Below are 19567 nucleotides of genomic sequence, written 5' to 3' on the forward strand. Positions count from 1 at the left end.
ATACTTTTTTATTTTGCAAAAAGTCCTTTTAGCAAATATTAGCTCAAAATTAGGTACTGAATTTTCATATCTCAAAAAATAGAATGTGTAATGTGTATTAAATGTTTTTTGCCCCCCACTCTGGTAGCATAGTATTATCTCTCATCATGTGAAGACCAGAAGATGTAACTCCATAAGGGATCACTATCTCCTTCAAAAGTTAACAATTATTTTAAGAAAATTCTATGCAAAGACAACAATCTAACAAGTGCAGCTACAGGGGTGCATTTCCACATGAACATGAAGCACAAAGTTCATTTCATTGTTATTCTAAGTTATTTTCTGTCATTTTCAAAAAGTGAAGCAATGCATGAAAGTGTTGGCTCCATTAGCAGAAGGAAAACTTAACATTTTGCTAAATCCAGTTTCATCAAGTGCTTCAAATAAAAAGGTAATTAAGTTGTTCATTTAATTCATGGGTAAAATTTAAGTTGAGCTTCTGTAAGTTGATTCTTTCAGAGGTGAAATATGTAATATTTAGTGAATTAAATTGTTATAAATTCAGTGAAAATGTGCATCTGAAGATTTTGAAATGACAATGAGTTCAATGTTGTTGGAACACAACCCTGTTTAATAGCAATATTCTTAGCAAATTAAAAACCTCTGGAGAGGAAGCAATGTTGGAGTTGATTTTGATGTACACACAATTCAGATTGCATTCATTGTTTGCATTATTATTCCACTCAAGATAGGATCCATAGTTGTCCAGATTTGTAAATATTCTTTATATAATTACAATCACAAAATATCTGTGATGAAACTGCTGATTAATAAAAAAATATATGTCTACATGTCAGTATATGCTTTCCTTTCTGTTGCCCATAAACAAATGGAATTATGTTATGTGTGCTCTTTTGCAAAATTATTTGAAATTAGCCTAAATATTCTATGGTGATAAACCTTCTTTGAATTGAGTCCTTTAAATTCTAGGTGCATTTTATTAAAAATCAATGAAAATAATGAATCAAAATATTCAAAGAGTGAATTTTAATTTCTCAATAATTTCTAAATCTTAAAAAACAAAATGTGGAAACAGAAAGACAAAGTTATACCTACCAAAACAAGAGAGAAAGAAAACAAATTGAATAATATGAGCTCAATGGTATACAGGACTTAATCTAAAATTGTATCACTAAATTTTTTAATATCATGACTCTTTAGATAGAGTTTCTATTTATAACTGGGTAAATATACAGTCAATATTAGAATGCAATAAAACTAAAAAAGGAAAAAAATAGGATATAAAGTTGGTGTAAATATCAAAAGAATTATATAGGAAAAAGGACTGCAGGAGGGCTCCAGGGCATGTCTGGCCCATCTTGCTCAGACTCGATCAGCTGGACCCCAGCAGCAAGCTAACCTACTGGTTAGAGCGTCTGCCTCCTGGTGGTCAGTGCGCTCTCATAGCCAGTGGTTAAACAGCCCTAGCATATAATTAGCACATTATGCTTTGATTGGTTGAATGGCGGACTGGACAACTGGACACTTAGCATATTAGGCTTTTATTATATAGGACTAGAGGCCCAGTGCATGAAATTTGTGCATGATGGGGGGGTCCCCTCAGCCTGGACGGCACCCTTTTGCAATCTGGAACCCCTCAGGGGATGTCCAACTCCCTCTTGCTACCCAGGACCACTGCCTCCTAACCACTCACCTGCCTGACTGCCTGATCATCCCTAACCTCTCTGCCTGCCTGCCTCATTGCCCCCAACCACTCACCTGCCTTCCTGATTGCCCCTAACCACTTGCCTGCCTATCTAATCACCCCTAATTAATTGCCTGTCTGATTGCCCCTAACCGCTATGCTTGCCTGCCTGATTGCCCCTAAGCCCTTGCCTGCCTACCTGATCACCTCTAACTGCTCACCTGCCTGCCTTATAGCCCCTAACCACTTGCCTGTCTGCCTGATAGCCCCTAACCACTTGCCTGCCTGCCTGATCACCCCTAACCACTTGCCTGCCTGATTGCCCCTAACCCCTCTGCTTGCCTGCCTGTTTGCCTCTAACTACTCACCTGCCAGCCTGGTTGCCCCTAACCACTCTCCCTGCCTGCCTGATCACCCCTAACTGCTTGCCTGCCTGCCTGATTGCCCCTCACCACCTCTGCCTCAACCCTGCCACAGCGGCTTCATTGGGAAGGACATCCAGAATGACGTCTGGAAAATTGTCCAGCTGTCCAGTCTAATTATAATATTATGCTTTTATTATTATAGATAGCCAATACATGGGAGCAACCTAAGTGTCCACGTGGTTAAATGGATAAGGGGTAAGGGGGGTGTGATATATATAATGGGATATTATCCAGCCATATAAAAGGAAATCCTGCCATTTGCAACAATATGGATAAATCTTAAGGGCATTATGCTAAGTGAATTATGTTAGACAAAGAAAGGCCAATACTATGTGATGTCACTTTTATGTATAATCTAAAACAAACTAACAAACAAAAAATTCATAGATACAGTGAACAGATTGCTTGGAGTAGGTGGGTGAGTGAAATGGGTGAAAGTGGTCAAATGGTACAAACTACCAGTTACAGTATAAGAAAAATAATTCCTGGGCATGTAATGTACAGCCACAGTGATTATATTTTATTTTTAAAAATATTTTTATTGATTTCAGAGAGGGAGAGGGAGAAATAGAAACATTGATGGTGAGAGAATCATTAATCAGCTATTTACTACTGGGCATTGGGCCCACAACTTGGGCATGTGCGCCAACTAGGATTCAAACTGTGACCTCCTGGTTCATAAGTTGGTGCCCAACTACTGAGCCATGCCAGCAGGGCAATGGTGACGACATTTTATTTTAAATTTAATAAATCTTTATTGTTCAGATTATTACAATTGTTTCTCATTTTTTCCCCTCATAGCACCCTTCCACCTGCTTCCCACTCTACCTTCTGCCCTTACCTCCCACCCCTCATTGTCCTCATCCATAGATGTACAATTTTTGTCCAGTCTCTTTCCATACTCCCACACCCCTTTACCCCTGAGAATTATCAATACACTCCCATTCTATGCCCATGATTCTATTATATTCACTAGTTTATTCTGCTCCTCAGATTTTTAATTCACTTGATTTTTAGATTCACTTGATAGATATGTATTTGTTGTTCATAATTTTTATCTTTACTTTTTTCTTCTTCCTCCTCTTAAAGAATACCTTTCAGCATTTCATATAATACTGGTTTGGTGGTGATGAATTCCTTTAGCTTTTTCTTATCTGTAAAGCTCTTTATCTGCCCTTCAATTCTGAATGATAACTTTGCTGGGTAGAGTAATCTTGGTTGTAGGTTCTTGCTATTCATCACTTTATTTCTTGCCACTCCCTTCTGACCTGCATAGTTTCTGTTGAGAAATCAGCTGACAATCATATGGGTGCTCCCTGTAGGTAATTAACTGTTTTTCTTTTGCTGCTTTTAATATTCCCTGTATTTTGCCCTTGGCATTTTAATTATGTTGTTTCTTGGTGTGGTTCTCTTTGGATTCCTTTTGTTTGGGGTTCTGTTAGCTTCCTGGACTTGTAAGTCTATTTCTTTCACCAGGTGGGAAAAGTTTTCAGTCATTATTTCTTCAAATAGGTTTTCAGTATCTTGCTCTCTCTCTTCTTCTGGCACCTCCATAATTCAGATGTTGGTACACTTGAAGTTGTCCCAGAGGCTTCTTACACTATCTTCAACTTTTTGGATTTTTTTTTTTTTTTCTTTTCTGGTTGAGTGCTTTTTGCTTCTTTGTATTTAAAATCTTTGACTTGATTCTTGCATTCCTCTAGTCTGCTATTGGGTTTCTGTATATTTTTTTATTTCAGTCAGTGTATGTTTAATTTCTAGGTGGTCCTTTTTCATATCCTTGAAGGTCTCACTACATTTATCAGCCTTTTCTAAGAAATTCTTGAAAAACCTTTTAACTGTGGTTTTGAACTCTATATCCAGTTGTTTGTTTTCCTCCGTTTTTTTTTTTGTTTGTTTTTTTTTTTGTTTTGTTTTGTTTTGTTTTTGTATATGATCTATTTCTTTGTCTCTTCATTTTCACTGAGTTAGTAGGGTGGCTTTGTGTGCTTGGTGTCCTATATGGTCCAATGGGTCAGCCTCTCAGTTACCTGAGGTGGACACTCTTGGTGCACCCCTTTGTGGACTGTGTGTACAGCCTTGTTTTGCTAAGTCTTGATTGTTGTTGGTGTCACTCGGAGGAATTGATCTCCAGGCCAATTGGCTGTGAGGACCCACTGTGTCTATAATGGAAGAATTGCTGTGCTGGAGACATGCTTATGGGGCGGGACTTATTTCAGTTCACTGAGTCTGCCTCTTAAGTGTGTCACTTATGAGAGTACTTGAAATCTGGTGTCGTCTCACACTGACCACTAGATACACTAGTTTCTGGATCTCCAATGCAGTGTAGGTCAGCTACTGTCTGAGGCTACCCAGTAGGAGCTACAGCAAGAACTAGTTTTCTCTTTGCTTGGGGTTTGGAGGTTTTGGAGGTTTTGGAGCTGTCTGATCAGAGCTGCAGTTTGTTTGGTTAAGCTGCAATAGGGCAGGCCATTTATATACTAAAGCTGCTGCACAGAGCCTGGGTGTGTTTGTAGATTATGAGTTTCCAAGTTCCTGCATCTCACAGTCCAATGCAGTAAACAATGATTGCTGGGCGCACCTCTGCAAGAAAGTCACCCTCACTTTCTGACCCGAGGGCCGACAGTCTAGCTTCTCCCCATAGGAGTCTGGCTCCCCCTCATCTCCACAGAAACTGGATTTCAGAGTAATCGGGAGGTTGTCTCCTTTCAGGTTGAAAAAAGCAAAACATCCAATCACCCGTCACCAGCCCACTTCACGTGTCTCTGTACCTCAGCTTTTCAGCACTGTGAAAGTCTCAGTGCTCTTTTCGCTTTCCTTCTACTTGTAGAACCTCCACTCAGCCAGCTTTCCCATGGTTCTGGTTGATAGACGTTTTGTCTTTTATTTGTAGTTTTCAAATTGTTGTGTGAGGCAGCAATTTAGGGTTTGCCTATGCCACCATCTTATTTTCTCCACCCAATGGTGACTACATTTTAAAAAGAAAAGAGAAAAACAGACCCCCCCCCCACACACACACACAATATTTAAATATAGCAGAAAGCTTTTATTTCCTATAGGTTTTTAATATTTTTTATTGTATAAGAATACCAGTTCATTGTAGAAAAATTTAATTTTTTTTTTATTGATTTTTTACAGAGAGGAAGGGAGAGGGATAGAGAGCTAGAAACGTTGATGAGAGAGAAACATTGATCAGTTGCCTCTTGCACACCCCCCACCAGGGATGTGCCCGCAACCAATGTACATGCCCTTGACCGGAATCGAACCTGGGACCTTTCAGTCCACAGACCGACGCTCTACCACTGAGCCAAACCGGTTTCGGCCATTGTAGAAAAATTTAAACATACTATATTTATAAAAATAATTAAGCAAAAACTCCCCCCAATACTGAAACCTCCTTTAAACATAACAGTAGTTAGATGTCTTGCAACTCGTCTAGTGCCTGGGAGCCAATGAGATTATGGATCACTATCACCATGCTTCCAGCAGTCAGATCCTGGGTCCTGTCCACTGTGGAACAAGCCTTTATAAATTCAGTGACACCCCCACTAGGAAGAAGCCCATTTGGGCTCAGGGTTGGGAGGCCTCTGGAGGTGAGTCCACATTCCAGCTCATGATCCCACATCCACCTGGCAGGGACACTGAGGCAAGTCCTGATACACCGGCTCCCTGCTGCCCACTAGCCAGCATATGAGATCAGGTTATGCATGAGCTTGAGCATGGGCTTCCTGCCCTAGCCCATTCCTCCCAGACCCTGGGCCTCCACACATCCAGGGGCCAGGCACCCATCTCTCTTTGCCACCCTGGTGGCCCTCCTCTGAGAATGGCAATGGGATCAGTGGGGTCAGGCTCACAGCACCTCCCACCCTCTGGCATTACCCTTTGGCTCAGCTCCTAAGAGCCTCTGCTGCTCTAGGCCCTAAATCCACACCCAGAGCCCTGTACTGGGTCCGCTTGAGACCTACCTTTCAGATTGGAAACAGCAGAGAAAGAAGACTCCTGTTAATAGAGGAATCTCTCCTGTTCTCTTGCACTGCTTTGCTGACAACTTTCTTACAGGTGGGAGGTGTGGTCTCTCCACTCAGCCTCTCATACAAATGCCCAGGGTAAGGCACAGCCCCTCAGAAGGAAACTGAAAGTCAGTCATCAGTACTGACCGTAGACCCTGGTTGTACCCCTTTGCTAGCTTTTAGAAGTTTGTTCAGGTTAGCCCAGGACCTCAGTTCCCTCCTGGGTTTATTCATTGCTAGGGGCTAAGTAAAATCATCTAGTAAAACCACTAGTGCAAAGCAGGTGCTCAGGAAACATTCGTGAATGGGTGAGACAGCTTTCTCCCAGCACTACCCTGGGAGGACTGTGTTTTGTAGAAACATGGCATAACATACGGTTGTATATTCTGCTGCAATCTCATCAAAGATGTGGAAGCTTATTCAGGTGATTGTGCCTTTTTATAAAATCCTGCATCAAGTGATAACTCTTCAAAGGCACTGTAACAGTCAGCTAAAGTAAAACAGCTCAGTGAGACATAGATTGCCTCTTGGATCAGAAGGTGTGTTGTTTATTCTGCGCACATTATGTCTTCTTTTTCACAGCAAAGTTATTTGTATACAGGTCTGTAATAGAACTGATGGCTTTCATTTTCATAGCTTACCCCTGATGTGCCTGAAGATTCCCATCCAGGGAAAGGGTAGACAGATGCCTGAGACCTGCAGGCTGAGGGACCTGCATGCTGAGGGACTATTGCACTACACACGGCAAATACGCTTAATGCTGAGTAGAGGTGGGTGACAAAACCAGCCATGCCCTCACAATCCTTTCATCTTCCCATACCACACACAGTATAAGTGTTTCCTCAGTCCCAGTCACTCCCAAGGCGAAGTGGCTTAGAAAGTGCACCAGCAACAGAATGCAAATACACATCACAGTAGTTCAAGTCTAGGGAGACCAGGCTTCTGCTGGGTGCAAGTAAGTCAGTGTGGATTTCTTAGTGGCTGTCCCCAAAACAGCACAGCGCTCCCACTGAACCTCACAGGTCAATTGGTTTCTGTATCACTGAGCATAGGGATCACATTTCCAGCAAGTAGTACAAGTGGCTGCAGAAACCTTAGCCACCTCTTTCCTAATACCTGCAGTAAAATAGAAAGTCGCCTGTATACTCATGAAATTGTCTTAAATTATATCATTGTAAACGGGCCTGTCTACCTCTGGCCGCTCATAGTAATTTAGCTATTTCAGGGAAAGGCATGACTGTGTATTTTAACAAGTATGTGACCACGGATCACGAATGCAAACTACGATAAGAGCAAAAACACGCGTGGGAAACGGGACTGGTTTCTCAGGGGCTCCAATTAACTGCTCTCCCAGCTGCTGTGCCGGTTCTGGGGGCTCACAAGTTTTGGATTTGAACTCCCCCAGGTGAGGGCCTGAGACCTGCTTCCCACAGTTCCTCAGTCTCTTTTTCACCTGATCATCACTAATCGTGCCAGTGTGTGCAGAGAGAGAGGAGCGCCGCCGATCCCATGTGCCTGGAGGAAAGCAGCTCGGCCAGCGTGAGCGCAGCACTTGGCCCAAAGTGAAGATGGGAGGGCACTGATCAGAGCCAGTACTGAGCCTGCCAGTGTGACAGACCCTCCCGAATGGCAATTTCAGGTCCTAGAAAACACTGACATGTGGAACACAAATATACAAGGAGATCTAAACATGGAACTTCAAAACTAGGGCCTTTATTTTTGGGTTCAGGCACACTGTGAAGTATCAGAGGAAACAGGAGACAGGAGATGGGCTACAGGCAGTGTCGACCACTTTCCTAAGGGGAGGAAAATCGGCCACAGAACAGAATGCTGTTGGTTTTGCAGTGCTGAATAAAGAAAAGAAAGGGGTGGTCAGCATAGAACCGGGGCATGATTCTCGCGCTTCGAAACAACATGATGCCGGCGGTGGCAGCTGCAGCCTCTGTGCCTTCCTCGTTGACCTCCACAAAGGACTTGTGAATGACCTTGGACAGAAACAGGTCTCTCCCAGTCGACATTCCAGAGAAGTCCGCTCTGCCTTGCTCAAAGGCTTCGGTCATGCCCATAGAGCAAAGGACATCCTTCATGTCATAATTCTCCTCCAGTTTGAATCTAGGGAGGAACACTTCCACCTCTTCTTCATCCATCATATCTGGCCTGGTCCATTCTATGAATTTCTCATAGGTGAGCTGCTTTTCCACCTAGAAGAGGAGGGTTGAAGAGTTGATGATCTAGAACAGCGCTGCCCAGCGGACCCCGGGCTGCGCTGTGTATGCTCTATGCTGTGCAGTAGGAGATGGCAGTGATGGGAAGTTATGTAGCATTCATTAGAAACATTCCCTGGGCAACGCTCAGAACTGCTGCACAGAGAAGCAAATGTGATCCCCTTGCCTCCCAGCACAAATCAGGACTCAGCACTCTCACCGTCTCCAGGTCGACGTTTTCATCGGGAAGCATGATGATCATGTTCAGCTCTTTGCCGATGTAGGGCAGCACCAAAATTTTGGTGAATATTTCTCCGATGTAGGTCATATTAAAGGTAGACTTTTTAAACATCATTTGCACAGGTTTCTGCTCATTCTATAAAGGAAAAGGATAAACGTTAAGCTGAAACAAGAACCAGTTTACACATTAGAAAAATCAACAGAGCCGACCACTCTGGGCCTCTGGAGATACTTTTTTGCCTCCAGAAGACCACGTCAGCCCCCTCTTTTGCCAGCCTGGTTTCACTAGCTCAACCTCAAGACATGGGAATCCAGGACTCAAATCCTACACTGCTTTTCCCCTGTTGGTGTCATTCAGTCTTGTGACTTTAACTAGGATTCCCAAACTTATATTTCTACTGGGAACTCTCCCCTGTACTCCAGACTAATATATTTTACTGACTGCTTGAGACCTGCATTTGGACATAAAGGAACTTCCAATGTCCCATGTCACACTGGGCTCCTCATATTCCCTTCCAAGTCTGTTCCATTTATAATTTTCCCCATCTCACCTGATATAGATGCCATTCATTCCATTGTCAAAAACCCTGGAGTGCCCTTGATTCCTGTCTTTCACACCCCTCATCTGATTCATTAGCTAACCATTTGGGTCTACTTTTAAAATCCAACTTGTTCTTTCTACCTGCACTGCTACCAGCCTACAGCTGCTCACTGGGATGACCTTCTAAGTGATTCACTAAGGGCCCCTACCCCTTGTGACTTTTTTTCACCCAGTGGTTAGAGGGATCTGGCAAAAAAAATCATCAATCAGACCACATCACTCTTTGACTGACCACCTTTCTGTGGCTCCCCCTCCATACCCAGGGACTGAAAACTGAAGTCCTTAAAGCAACCTGCAATAGTGATAAGAGCTTGTCCCCGATGCCATCTGCTCCCATCTCCCTGAACTTATCTGCTAGAGCCACATGGGCCCCTTGGTGGGTCTGTGGGCAAACCAGGCCCATTGAGCATGACCCCAAGACCTGAGAGCACGCCCCCTGGACACAGGGACAGGTTCCAAGGGCCTCCTTTGTTATTGCAAAATAGTCACCTTGCTAACTTTAAATGGTCTCTCTTGGGTTTGCTGCTTGCTAAACTGGCTCTCCCAGGTTCCTTTGAAGTAAATGGCATTCACGAGAACCAGAGGAGTATCTTGATTAACTGAATTTGGGGACAGCAACTCTGTAATTTTACCTAAAAAAGAAGAATTAAAGAACCAGTTAGCTATGAGTGTCCTGAGGTTTGGTAATATTCAGATAGGGCCATCTCCCTGTGTAGACAAGTACACAGATGAAGGAATTTACTGTCCCCCAAATATAACCATGGAAAGGGATCCTGGTTCTTAAAACAGCAGCAGCAAAAATAAATTTTAAAATACCATCACAAATAAAACACATAAATGAACAAAGTCATATGTGCAGGATGAATTCATCACAAGTGGGACAGGGAGGTAGGCAGGTGTGAAGAAAGGTGAGAGTTTGTAACCAGCATAAGGATAAGTGAAGAGTCATAGGTGGGTGAGGGCACCACTATGCATCCTGTAGGGTACTCCACAGGGCAGGCGCCATGCTGAGTAGGAAGACAGGGATCCAAGTCCTCTTTATACTATTTGAATAAAAGAAAGACTATATTCATATTAATAACAACCAAAACTCAAGTGTGGATTGTTCTGGAAGAGGTATAGTGCATACTTAGAGACATCAGAAATATGAGGATAAGAACAGGAAAAATATTATCAATGTATCTACTAGAGAAAATGGTGATACATTGATAATATTTCAGAAGTAGACTTTAAAAGTTCCCTCTTATTTTGAGAAAAAAGCATTTGTTTACATTTGATGTTCTTGTGAAGAAACTGATAGTAAGATCGACTAGAACCCTATCTAATAAAAGAGTATATGTAAATTGACCATCACTCCAACACAAGATGGCCACCCCCATGTGGTCAAATATGGCCACCACAAAATGGCTGGCAGGGGAGGGCAGTTGTGGGCAATCTGGCCAGCAGGAGAAGGTAGTTGGGAGGAACCAGGCCTGCAAGGGAGGGCAGTTGGGGGCGACCAGGCTGCAGGGTAGGACAGTTGGGGGGGACCCAGGCCTGCAGGAAGGGCAGTTGGGGGCAACCAGGCCGGTAGGTGAGGGCAGTTAGGGATGACCAGGCTGCCAAGGGAGGGCAGTTAAGGGTGACCAGGATGGCAGGGGACGGCAGTTAGAGACAATTGGGCAGGCAGGGAAACAGTTAGGCATTAACCAGGCTGGCAGGGGAGAGATTAAGGGGTGATCAGGCTGGCAGGCAAAAGCTGTTAGGGACAATCAGGCAAGCAGTTGGGAGCCAGCAGTCATGGATTATGAGAGGGATGTCTGACTGCCTGTGTAGATTGGGCCTAAATAGGCAGTCAGACATTCCTTGAGGGGTCACAGATTAGAGAGGGTGCAGGCTGGGCTGAGGGACACCCCCCACCCCCATGCACGAATTTCATGCACCAGGCCTCTAGTACTAATAAAATAGAATAACAATGTATTTTCACCTTCTGTCTTCTTAGCTACCCAGGTGTTGATATGTTTTCTAGCCTCCTCTGCAGCTTTGAAGAAGTCAAGCTCTTCCATCTCCGCTTGGTAGAATTTGAGGCAGGACTCTTTGAAAGACTGGGAGAGACAACAATACAATTGCATAGCCACAAAAACAAGCACCACCACCAGCTTACTTCCTAATTGTGACAAAAAAGAACATAGATAATTTCATGATGTGGAAGAGGAATAAATAAATATAAGAAATAAAAATATTTAGGTGCCCTAGTTGGTTTGGCTCAGTAGATGGAGCATCAGCCTGCGGACTGAAAAATCTTAGGTTCAATTCGGTAAAGGGCACATGCCCTAGCTTAATGCCCAGGCAGGAGGCAGCTGATCAATGATTCTCTCTCACCATTGATATTTCTATCTTTCTTTCCCTCTCCCTTCCTCTCTGAAATAAATAAAATATATATATCTTTTTAAAATTTAAAAATATTGAGGAATAAATAAATAATATGAGAAGTAAATGAGAAATTAACCTGAAATCTAATTTCTCAATTTCCACCTACATTTGATATTCAGGATATTCAGGCCATAACAGTAGTCTGAATATCAAGTAAACACCATAAATTGCAAGATCCTCAAGGAAGTAGCTGTGCATCAGTGAAATAAATAGACACTAGATGCATAAACGACAGTGTCATTCCAATGGCCACTGCATTTGCTAAGTGACATTCTGCCCACAGCAAGAGCCACAGTTCCCTTTACATTTCAGAACCAGGGCCTATTGTTCCATATAATGAGGAAAAAATGTGCAATTCTATACAACCACTCCCAACACAACTTTAGAAATGTTCCAAATCTAAGACACAGATGACTCATGAGCACTTGAAATATGTCTACTTCTGCTAAGGAACTGAATATTTAACTGTATTTCACTTTAATTAGACTGAAATTTAAATAGTTACCTTTGTCTAGTGGCTACCATTTTGGATGGATTGTTCTAGAGCATGAGCGATTCCTCCAAAAAATTTAAACTATATTTTGTTAATATAGTTTATGAAACGATAATATTAATGAATAGCTACATTATGCCAAATAAAAGTAGACAATTTGATGTAAAACAAATATACTGGAACAACTAATTCATTGACAATATACTACCCACTGAGTCAAATCAGTTAGGGCTGTAAATTGTTTTTTAATCTAATTGTTTGTTTTTAGTGTATAGAGATGCAATAAATTTTTGTATATTGATTTTATGTGTTCCAACTTCTTGAATTATTAGTTCTAACAGTTTTTTGGTATAGAGTCTTTAGGGTTTTCTATGTAATATTATATCATCTATAAATAGTGACAGTTTTACTTCCTCCTTTCCTAATGCCATTTTTTCCTCTTTCTTGACTAACTGCTCTGACTAGGACTTCAGGTGACTGTGTTTTCATTTTCATTGTCTGAAGGTAGACTTTGATTTCTTCTCTGACCTTGTTGTTAACCAACCTGTTGTTAAGTAGCATGTATTTATCTACACATGTTGGTGTGTTTTTCAGTTTCTTCTCACACCTGATTTCTAAAGTCATACTATAGTTACCAGAGAAGATACTTGACATGATTTCCATTTTCTTAAATTGTTGAGACTTGTTTTGTGACCTCCTAGCATGTGTTCTATCCTAAAAATGTTCCAGTTCATTTGAAAAGAATGTATATTCTTTTGTTTTTGACTGAAATGCTCTAAAGATATCTGTTAAGTTCACCTGGTTCATGTGTCGCTCATGGCCACTGTTTCCTTGTTAGTTTTTGGTCTGGCTGAACTATCCCATGATGTCAATGGGGTATTCAAGTCCCCTACTATGACTGTATTAATGTTGATCTCTCCGTTTAGGTCTGTCAATATTTGACATATATTGGGTTATGACATATATTGGGTCTGTCAATATTTGACATATGTTGGGTGTATGAATGTTTAAAAGTTATTGACTCTTGTTGAATTGATCATTTTATCATTATGAAAATGCCTTTTTTGTCTCTTATTACAATCTTTGTTTTAAAGTCTATTTTGTGTGATACAAGTATTAATACCTCATCTTTTTAAAAAAATTCTATTAGCATCAAATATTTTTTTCATTCATTTACTTTCAGTCTGTGTATGTCTTTCAATCTGAACCAGGTCTCTTATAAGCAACATACACACAGGTCTTGTTTGTTTTTTATCCACTCAGCCACCCTATGTCTCTTAATTGGCACATTTAGTCCATTTACATTTAAAATAATTTTTTATAGGTATTTCTATCTAATTGTTTTCTGATAGTTTTTGTAGTTCTCTGTTCCTTTCTTATTCTTTTGCTCTCTCTCTTCTATGTTAATGACTTTCTATTGTGTTTGGATCCTTTTCTCTTTATTTCTTGTATACCACTTATAGATTTTTGGTTTGTGGTTATGATGTGCTTCATGTATACCAAGCTATGTTAATAGCAGTCCATTTTAGTGGATGGTGGCTTATGTTCTAACACATCCTAAAATCACTACAATTTTTCCTCACCCCCTCTACATTTATGTTTTTGTCATTATTTTTACTTCTTTTGGTTGTATCTGTTTGTGTGTGTTCCTTAATTTGTTATTGTAATTACACATGATCTTGGATCCCTTTGTCTTAATTGAAAGTTTTCTTTTTCTTATATCTAAAGCTCAAAAAAGAATGATAACCTAGGAAGTAGCTAAGACTGATAAAAATAAGTAAAGCAGGTTATAAAAAAAAAATCACACTGTGGCATGGCTACAGCATTTTGGACAGTAATTTCACAATATTCACTTAAAACTTTACTCCCTTCCTTTATTCTACAAGTCCACAGTGGAGTATCATAGTTATTTACTGTCTATATGGTTCAGATTGGGCCAACCTAAATGCCCGTCAACGGGAGAATGATTACAATACATCCATATTTAATAATACCAGATAATAATAAAAAAAATACCAGAAAACAAAAAAAAATTAAAAACTAAGAAAAAAAGCAAAAACAGAAAAAGAATACCAGATAACAGTAAGAGTAAGGCATATCCACATATATTGAGATGCAAAAAATTTAAGTCATAATGTTCAGTGAAAAGAAACAAATTAAAAAAAAAAGATGTTATGATGATGTTATATAGGGGAAAACCACACAAAACAAATTTCTACATGTATGGGGGTTATATACTTCAAATTTCTAAAAGCTCTTACACTGGGGAGGGAACAACGGATTGTAGAAAAGAAACTGCAAGGGCTCTTGCTTTGCCTCCTTTAGTATCCATATATATAAAAGACTAATATGCTAAGTGTCAGACCATTCGACCAGTTGCGATGAAGCATATTGACCACCAAGGAACAGACACTCTAACCAGTAGGTTAGTTTGCTGCTGGGGTCCAGCCAATTGGGACTGGGTGAGCCGAACAGGCCCTGGAGCCCTCCCGCAGCCCCTCCCCAGCCAGAACATGCACTCATGGGTCCTTTGGCTTGGGCTGAACTCTTATAATCCGGAAACCCTCGGGGGATATCTGAGAGCCAGTGTAGGCCTGATCTGCAGGCCACGCTGAGTGACCCCACTGGTGCATGACTATATTCACTTGAGTGGTTTTTAAAACGTGGAAAGCATTATAGATAAAGAGAACCAATATACTTAGACAAATAAACATTTAAAAAAATATTCTGGTCCTAGCTGGTTTGGCTCAGTGGATAGAGCCTTGGCCTGCAGACTGAAGGGTCCCAGGTTCGATTCCAGTCAAGGGAGCATGCCGGGTTGTGGGCTGAATTTGATTCCCAGTAGAAGGCATATAGAAGACAGCTGATCAGTGATTCTCTCTCATCATTGATGCTTCTATCTCTCCCTTCCTCTCTCTGAAATCAATAAAAATATATTTTTCAAAATTCTGTGTGGGAAAAAACAATAAAAATATTTTTATGTGTAAAAATTGAACATGCCTCACACTGCACACAAAAATTACCAATATAGGAAAAAATGATTAGAAATATTCATTTTTTATAATTTCTTTGTTTTGGCCAATTCATCTTACATTGTACTATGCTCCATGTTAGCTTTTTTTTTTTTATGATAAGTCATTTAAGCTTCATAAGTATTTGGATAGAAGTTGTTATAAGGCCTATTTTACAGAGTACAAAACTGAATGAGAGTTAAAGGAAGTGTGAGAGGTGAGTAGAGGTCATGCTCGCCTGTGTGAATTTATAGCTCACAAGCTTTCTGCTGTACCCCATGACCCCGCCCCACTACCTGTGGTCTTCACTTCCTTAATGAAAACAGCAATTACAACTTACTAAGTTGAAATCAAAGGACTTTTCTCCGAAGAGCCTGTTGGCAGTTCTAAGCAAGTACTTCGTGCCAGCCCTGTTAACCTCGGTGAGGAGCGTCTGGAAGCCCTGGTGGACATCTTCACTTTTGCCACCACTTTTACTGAAATAAAGTGCCTGAAACAGAACACAGAATAAAAATGTACAACTTCAGTATGCTTTGACTTCAGGAAATTGGATAAAACACTCAACACTGCCTAAGGACTGTGCAGGTCCTCACTACAGACTAAGAGAATAGTCACCCAACTAAAGACAAAAGTATCTTGAAAGTCACTCTTCCCTCTAACACATCCTGCAAGGAGTCAGAGCCCTCCCTGCCTGCACTGGCAGGAGCAGAAATGCCCTTTGCAGACCCAGCTTCTGGGTGCACCACTCTTGCTCTCTGCCTGAAAATAAGGCTGTCAGCCTGGCCCCAATTCTCAGTGAAGACAGACCACTCCCAATAGCAAAAATTGCAGCCTCCTCCCAGTCCTCGGATCCAGGCTGGCCCTGTAATTGTTCTGACCAATGGAGCACTGGGCCTTCAAAGGCCTGGCAGCTCCACATTTGCTATCCTGGATCCCAGCCGCCATGGTGTCAGGAAATCCAAGCTGTCCTGTGGCAGTCACATGGAAAGCCTGGGAGAGCAACACCTCCGGGGGAGAGCTACTGGTCAAATGGCAACCTTGGCCAGCAGCCTTTCTTGGATCATAAGTGATCCCAGCTGACACCATGGAGTCAGCCCACAAATCTGAAAAATAATCAACCATTGTTATTTCCAATCACTAAGTTTTGGGATGGTTTGTTTTGCAGCCGTAGAAAATCCACACTGTAATCTAGACATAAAGTTATGCCATAACAAAAATCTAATATGTTTAGAGCATTTGCTTTGAACTTAGACAGCTGTCAGAGACTGGATGGAAGGGAGGGAGGAGACTGTGAGAAAAGGCTGGAAGGACAGTGAAGAAATTCTTACTGGAGGCTGGAGAAAAGGAGCTCAAGGCATGGACTGGCAGAATTGGACAGACTGCCATCTACAATGATGGGAAAGGTTAGACATTTTGCAAGTGAACCGTGGATTTGGTTTGGGAAGAAGTCCAGAAAGAATGTGGCTCCTTTCAGCTCCCTGGGATAAAGTACGGGAACATAAAGATAAGCTAAAGATGGCTTCATTTTCAAGCAGAATCTAAAGGAAGTATTTCCAACCTAGTATTTGTGGGGTAGAAAATAAAAATGTTTCTTATTCCCAGCCTCTCCACTGGGCAAGTGATTCTAAAAGTACTAGTAGGATATGACCTCAGGGCAATTGTAAATCCAAGAACTAGGCCTCAAAGGGCAGAATTTAGTTCATTTTGTTAACACCTTAGAAAGATTAAGTGCCACAGAGACCCTCCTGCCTGAGCATCTTTAGGACACTGTCCCCCAGCACAGAGTCCTGCCTCAAACAGGTACCCAGCATTTGCTTTTGTTCAAGATTTAAGTTGATATATACAATATCCCACCACTGTTCATAAGAACACCTGCCGACACCTTTTCTTAGACTTCCAGCTTCCAGAACTATGAGGAAATGAATTTTGTTGCTTCAAACACTCAGTGTGTAGTACTTGTTACGGTAGCTGTAGCAGATTGAGACACCACCCTACAACGTGTGAAGGGTGTGTCCACTGTAGATATCCCACCCTGTGTAACCACTGTATATTGGGGGGTAAAGGGGCAACAATTTGTTTTTAGTTCACAAAGCTCTGCACCCAGGAACCACACCAAAGAGCCTCAATAGCTTTGTTCTTCCTAGACTTCAAGCGCGAACCGGGCCCACGATGAAATCAGACTCCAGTACAGAGGGAGGGTGAGTGTATTTTTCCTATGGGAGGGCTGAAAACCATTAGGAGCCAGAGGGCAGATTGTGGCAATCAGGGAGGGACCCCGATGAGCTAATACCTTAGTCTTTAGTGCCTGCACACCACTCTGGAGGCAGACCCTGGGACTGGCTTCAGTTATGGGGCATCAGGATGTGTGACAGAGCAGAGGCTGGAAAAGCACTTGCACATTCAAGCTTATCCTCCTGGAAGCTTGAACTGTGTTATGAAGAAGTCCAGGCCACCCTGCCAAAGAGAGGCCATGTGGGAGGCCAGGCCAAGGCAGCACGCAGAGGCCACTTGCATGGAGGAGGCCGGAGGCCTACACCAGTGACACAGCCCCGCCAAGTGGAACAGGATCACGTTCAGTCCACCCAGAGCAAATCTTCACCTTAAGCTCTAAGTTTTTTTGAGGTAGCCACTCAACAACAAAGAACTGAAAAACCATTGAAAAATTGTACAGTTAAATAAGAAAATTAAAATAAAAAATTTAACAATTGAAAAGCAGTTGACAATACCCAAAGACTACTGTGAGAGTCAACCTAACCTTGTGGCTTTATGTCTACTCACAAAGTCCTACACAAACCACTACCAGGGGTTGGCGAAACTGATTGCTTTCCCAAGTAGAGGGTGCCACTCATCCCTAACAGGTCAGAGGCACTCGCCCCAGGGCACATGCCCAGGGCTGACACATCCTTCCCTGGCAGCATTCTACCCACAGCCCTGCCACACTGATAGAGAGCAAGTACTTTGAGATCCGAAAGATGGAAGACCAGTTAACTAACAAATTAATAGTATTTCCTATTCCCCAGAAATGGCTTCAGGCACGTACCTGGACAATCTGGGCTGCGGTGTCTCCACTTGCCCCCATGAGGACCATGGCCAGGGCAGAGGAGATGCTGAAGGGCGAGAAAAACACGTTTTTCGATTTGTCTTCACCCAGCTTTTTCAAAAGGTTTAGGGCAAAAGTGGCATTTGCTTCAGAAAGAGTATCCATGATGGCGAGTCTGAAACGATGGACTTAACGTCAGTATCACATAAACTAGGCTTATAGTTGACTGTATTTCACGCTCTTAACAGTGACCACTGACACCCTGGTTCAGTCAGCAAACAAATGCACATAAAACTTTTCCTTTGGGGGAACCTCAAAGTTATATTGTGTTTCTAATTTTAAGTGAAAAAACATTGAAGTTATGCTTATAATAGAATCCTGGTTTCTGGGGATAAGCAGGAGGACTTCTATCTATACACGTGTCCGTGAGCCTAGAGAAGGTGTGGACGGTACACACTCAACCTCTTACTTCCTGGGAGAGACATTAGGAAAGGAGTTACTGGCTTTTGGTTCCATTTCTGCATTGTTTGGTGTGTTGAATAAATTTATATGTATCCTCTATAATAATCCCCTAAAATTGACTGAATGGCAGAACGACTGATCATTATTACGTGCACTGGCCATTAAGGGCAGATGCTCAAAGCGGGAGATGCCCGCTGGTGGTCAGTGTACTCCCACAGGCTGGCGAGCACGTCTGTGGTGGGAGTCTCCCCTACCCCTGGGCAGCGCTAAGGATGTCCAACATCCCCTAAGGGTTCCTGGACTGCGAGAGGACACAGGCAGGGCTGAGGGACCCCTCTAGTTACTTTATAACTTAAAATTCATTCATAATGATACCATTGTGAGTAAGAACAGAAAAGTAGCAAAGGGAAGGCCAAATATAGGCATGTCATTGGGCAGCTTTGCCAGGAAGTTAAAGCTTTACATTCCTCAGGGGTCCAATGGAGGAGAGATAGACACATGCCCAGTAAAGTAGAGGTGACATGGGGAAGGTACTTGTCAGTCACACTTGTAGACAGAGGTCATTGGCCAAAATGGGAATGGCCACTGTTAGTGGAGGAAGATTTGGAATACTTAATTTCCTGAACAAAGAAACTTCCTCTCTCTCTTTAAAAAAAAAAAAAATACATTTTATTGATTTTTTTTTAGAGAAGAAGGGAGAGGGATAGAAAGTTAGAAATATCAACTAGCTGCCTCCTGCACACCCATCACTGGGGATGTGCCCACAACCAATGTACATGCCCTTGACCGGAATCGAACCTGGGACCCTTCAATCCACAGGCTGATGCTCTATCCACTGAGCCAAACCGGTTTCGGCAGAAACTTCCTCTATTATACTCATGGTTGCTCTTGGTGTGTTGCACTTGACTCCAGGCTTACCAACCTCTCCCACCCCTGCTCCCTGGCATTTGTCTACATGGCCCACACCCATCTGAACCCCCAAACA

General features: G+C 42.2%; 1 protein-coding gene across 9 annotated transcripts in view; it reads right to left on the reverse strand.

Moving 5' to 3' along the window:
- Window positions 1-7816: 7816 nt before the first annotated feature.
- Window positions 7817-19567, reverse strand: part of LOC311617030 (serpin B6-like) — a 34154-nt gene continuing 22403 nt past the window's right edge. For all 9 annotated transcript variants that reach the window (XM_084873151.1, XM_084873145.1, XM_084873146.1 and 6 more), the window contains 6 exons: window positions 18121-18295; window positions 15421-15570; window positions 11131-11248; window positions 9654-9796; window positions 8544-8699; window positions 7817-8320 (listed from right to left, as the gene is read on the reverse strand). In XM_084873151.1, coding sequence (XP_084729277.1) covers window positions 7916-8320; window positions 8544-8699; window positions 9654-9796; window positions 11131-11248; window positions 15421-15570; window positions 18121-18285 — 1137 coding nt within the window. In that variant the 5' untranslated portion in view covers window positions 18286-18295 and the 3' untranslated portion in view covers window positions 7817-7915. The remainder of the gene's footprint in view (window positions 8321-8543; window positions 8700-9653; window positions 9797-11130; window positions 11249-15420; window positions 15571-18120; window positions 18296-19567) is intronic.

The sequence above is a fragment of the Pipistrellus hanaki genome (genome assembly GCF_964339955.1).
Source record: "Pipistrellus hanaki genome assembly, chromosome: 2".
Taxonomy (NCBI): Eukaryota; Metazoa; Chordata; class Mammalia; order Chiroptera; family Vespertilionidae; genus Pipistrellus; species Pipistrellus hanaki.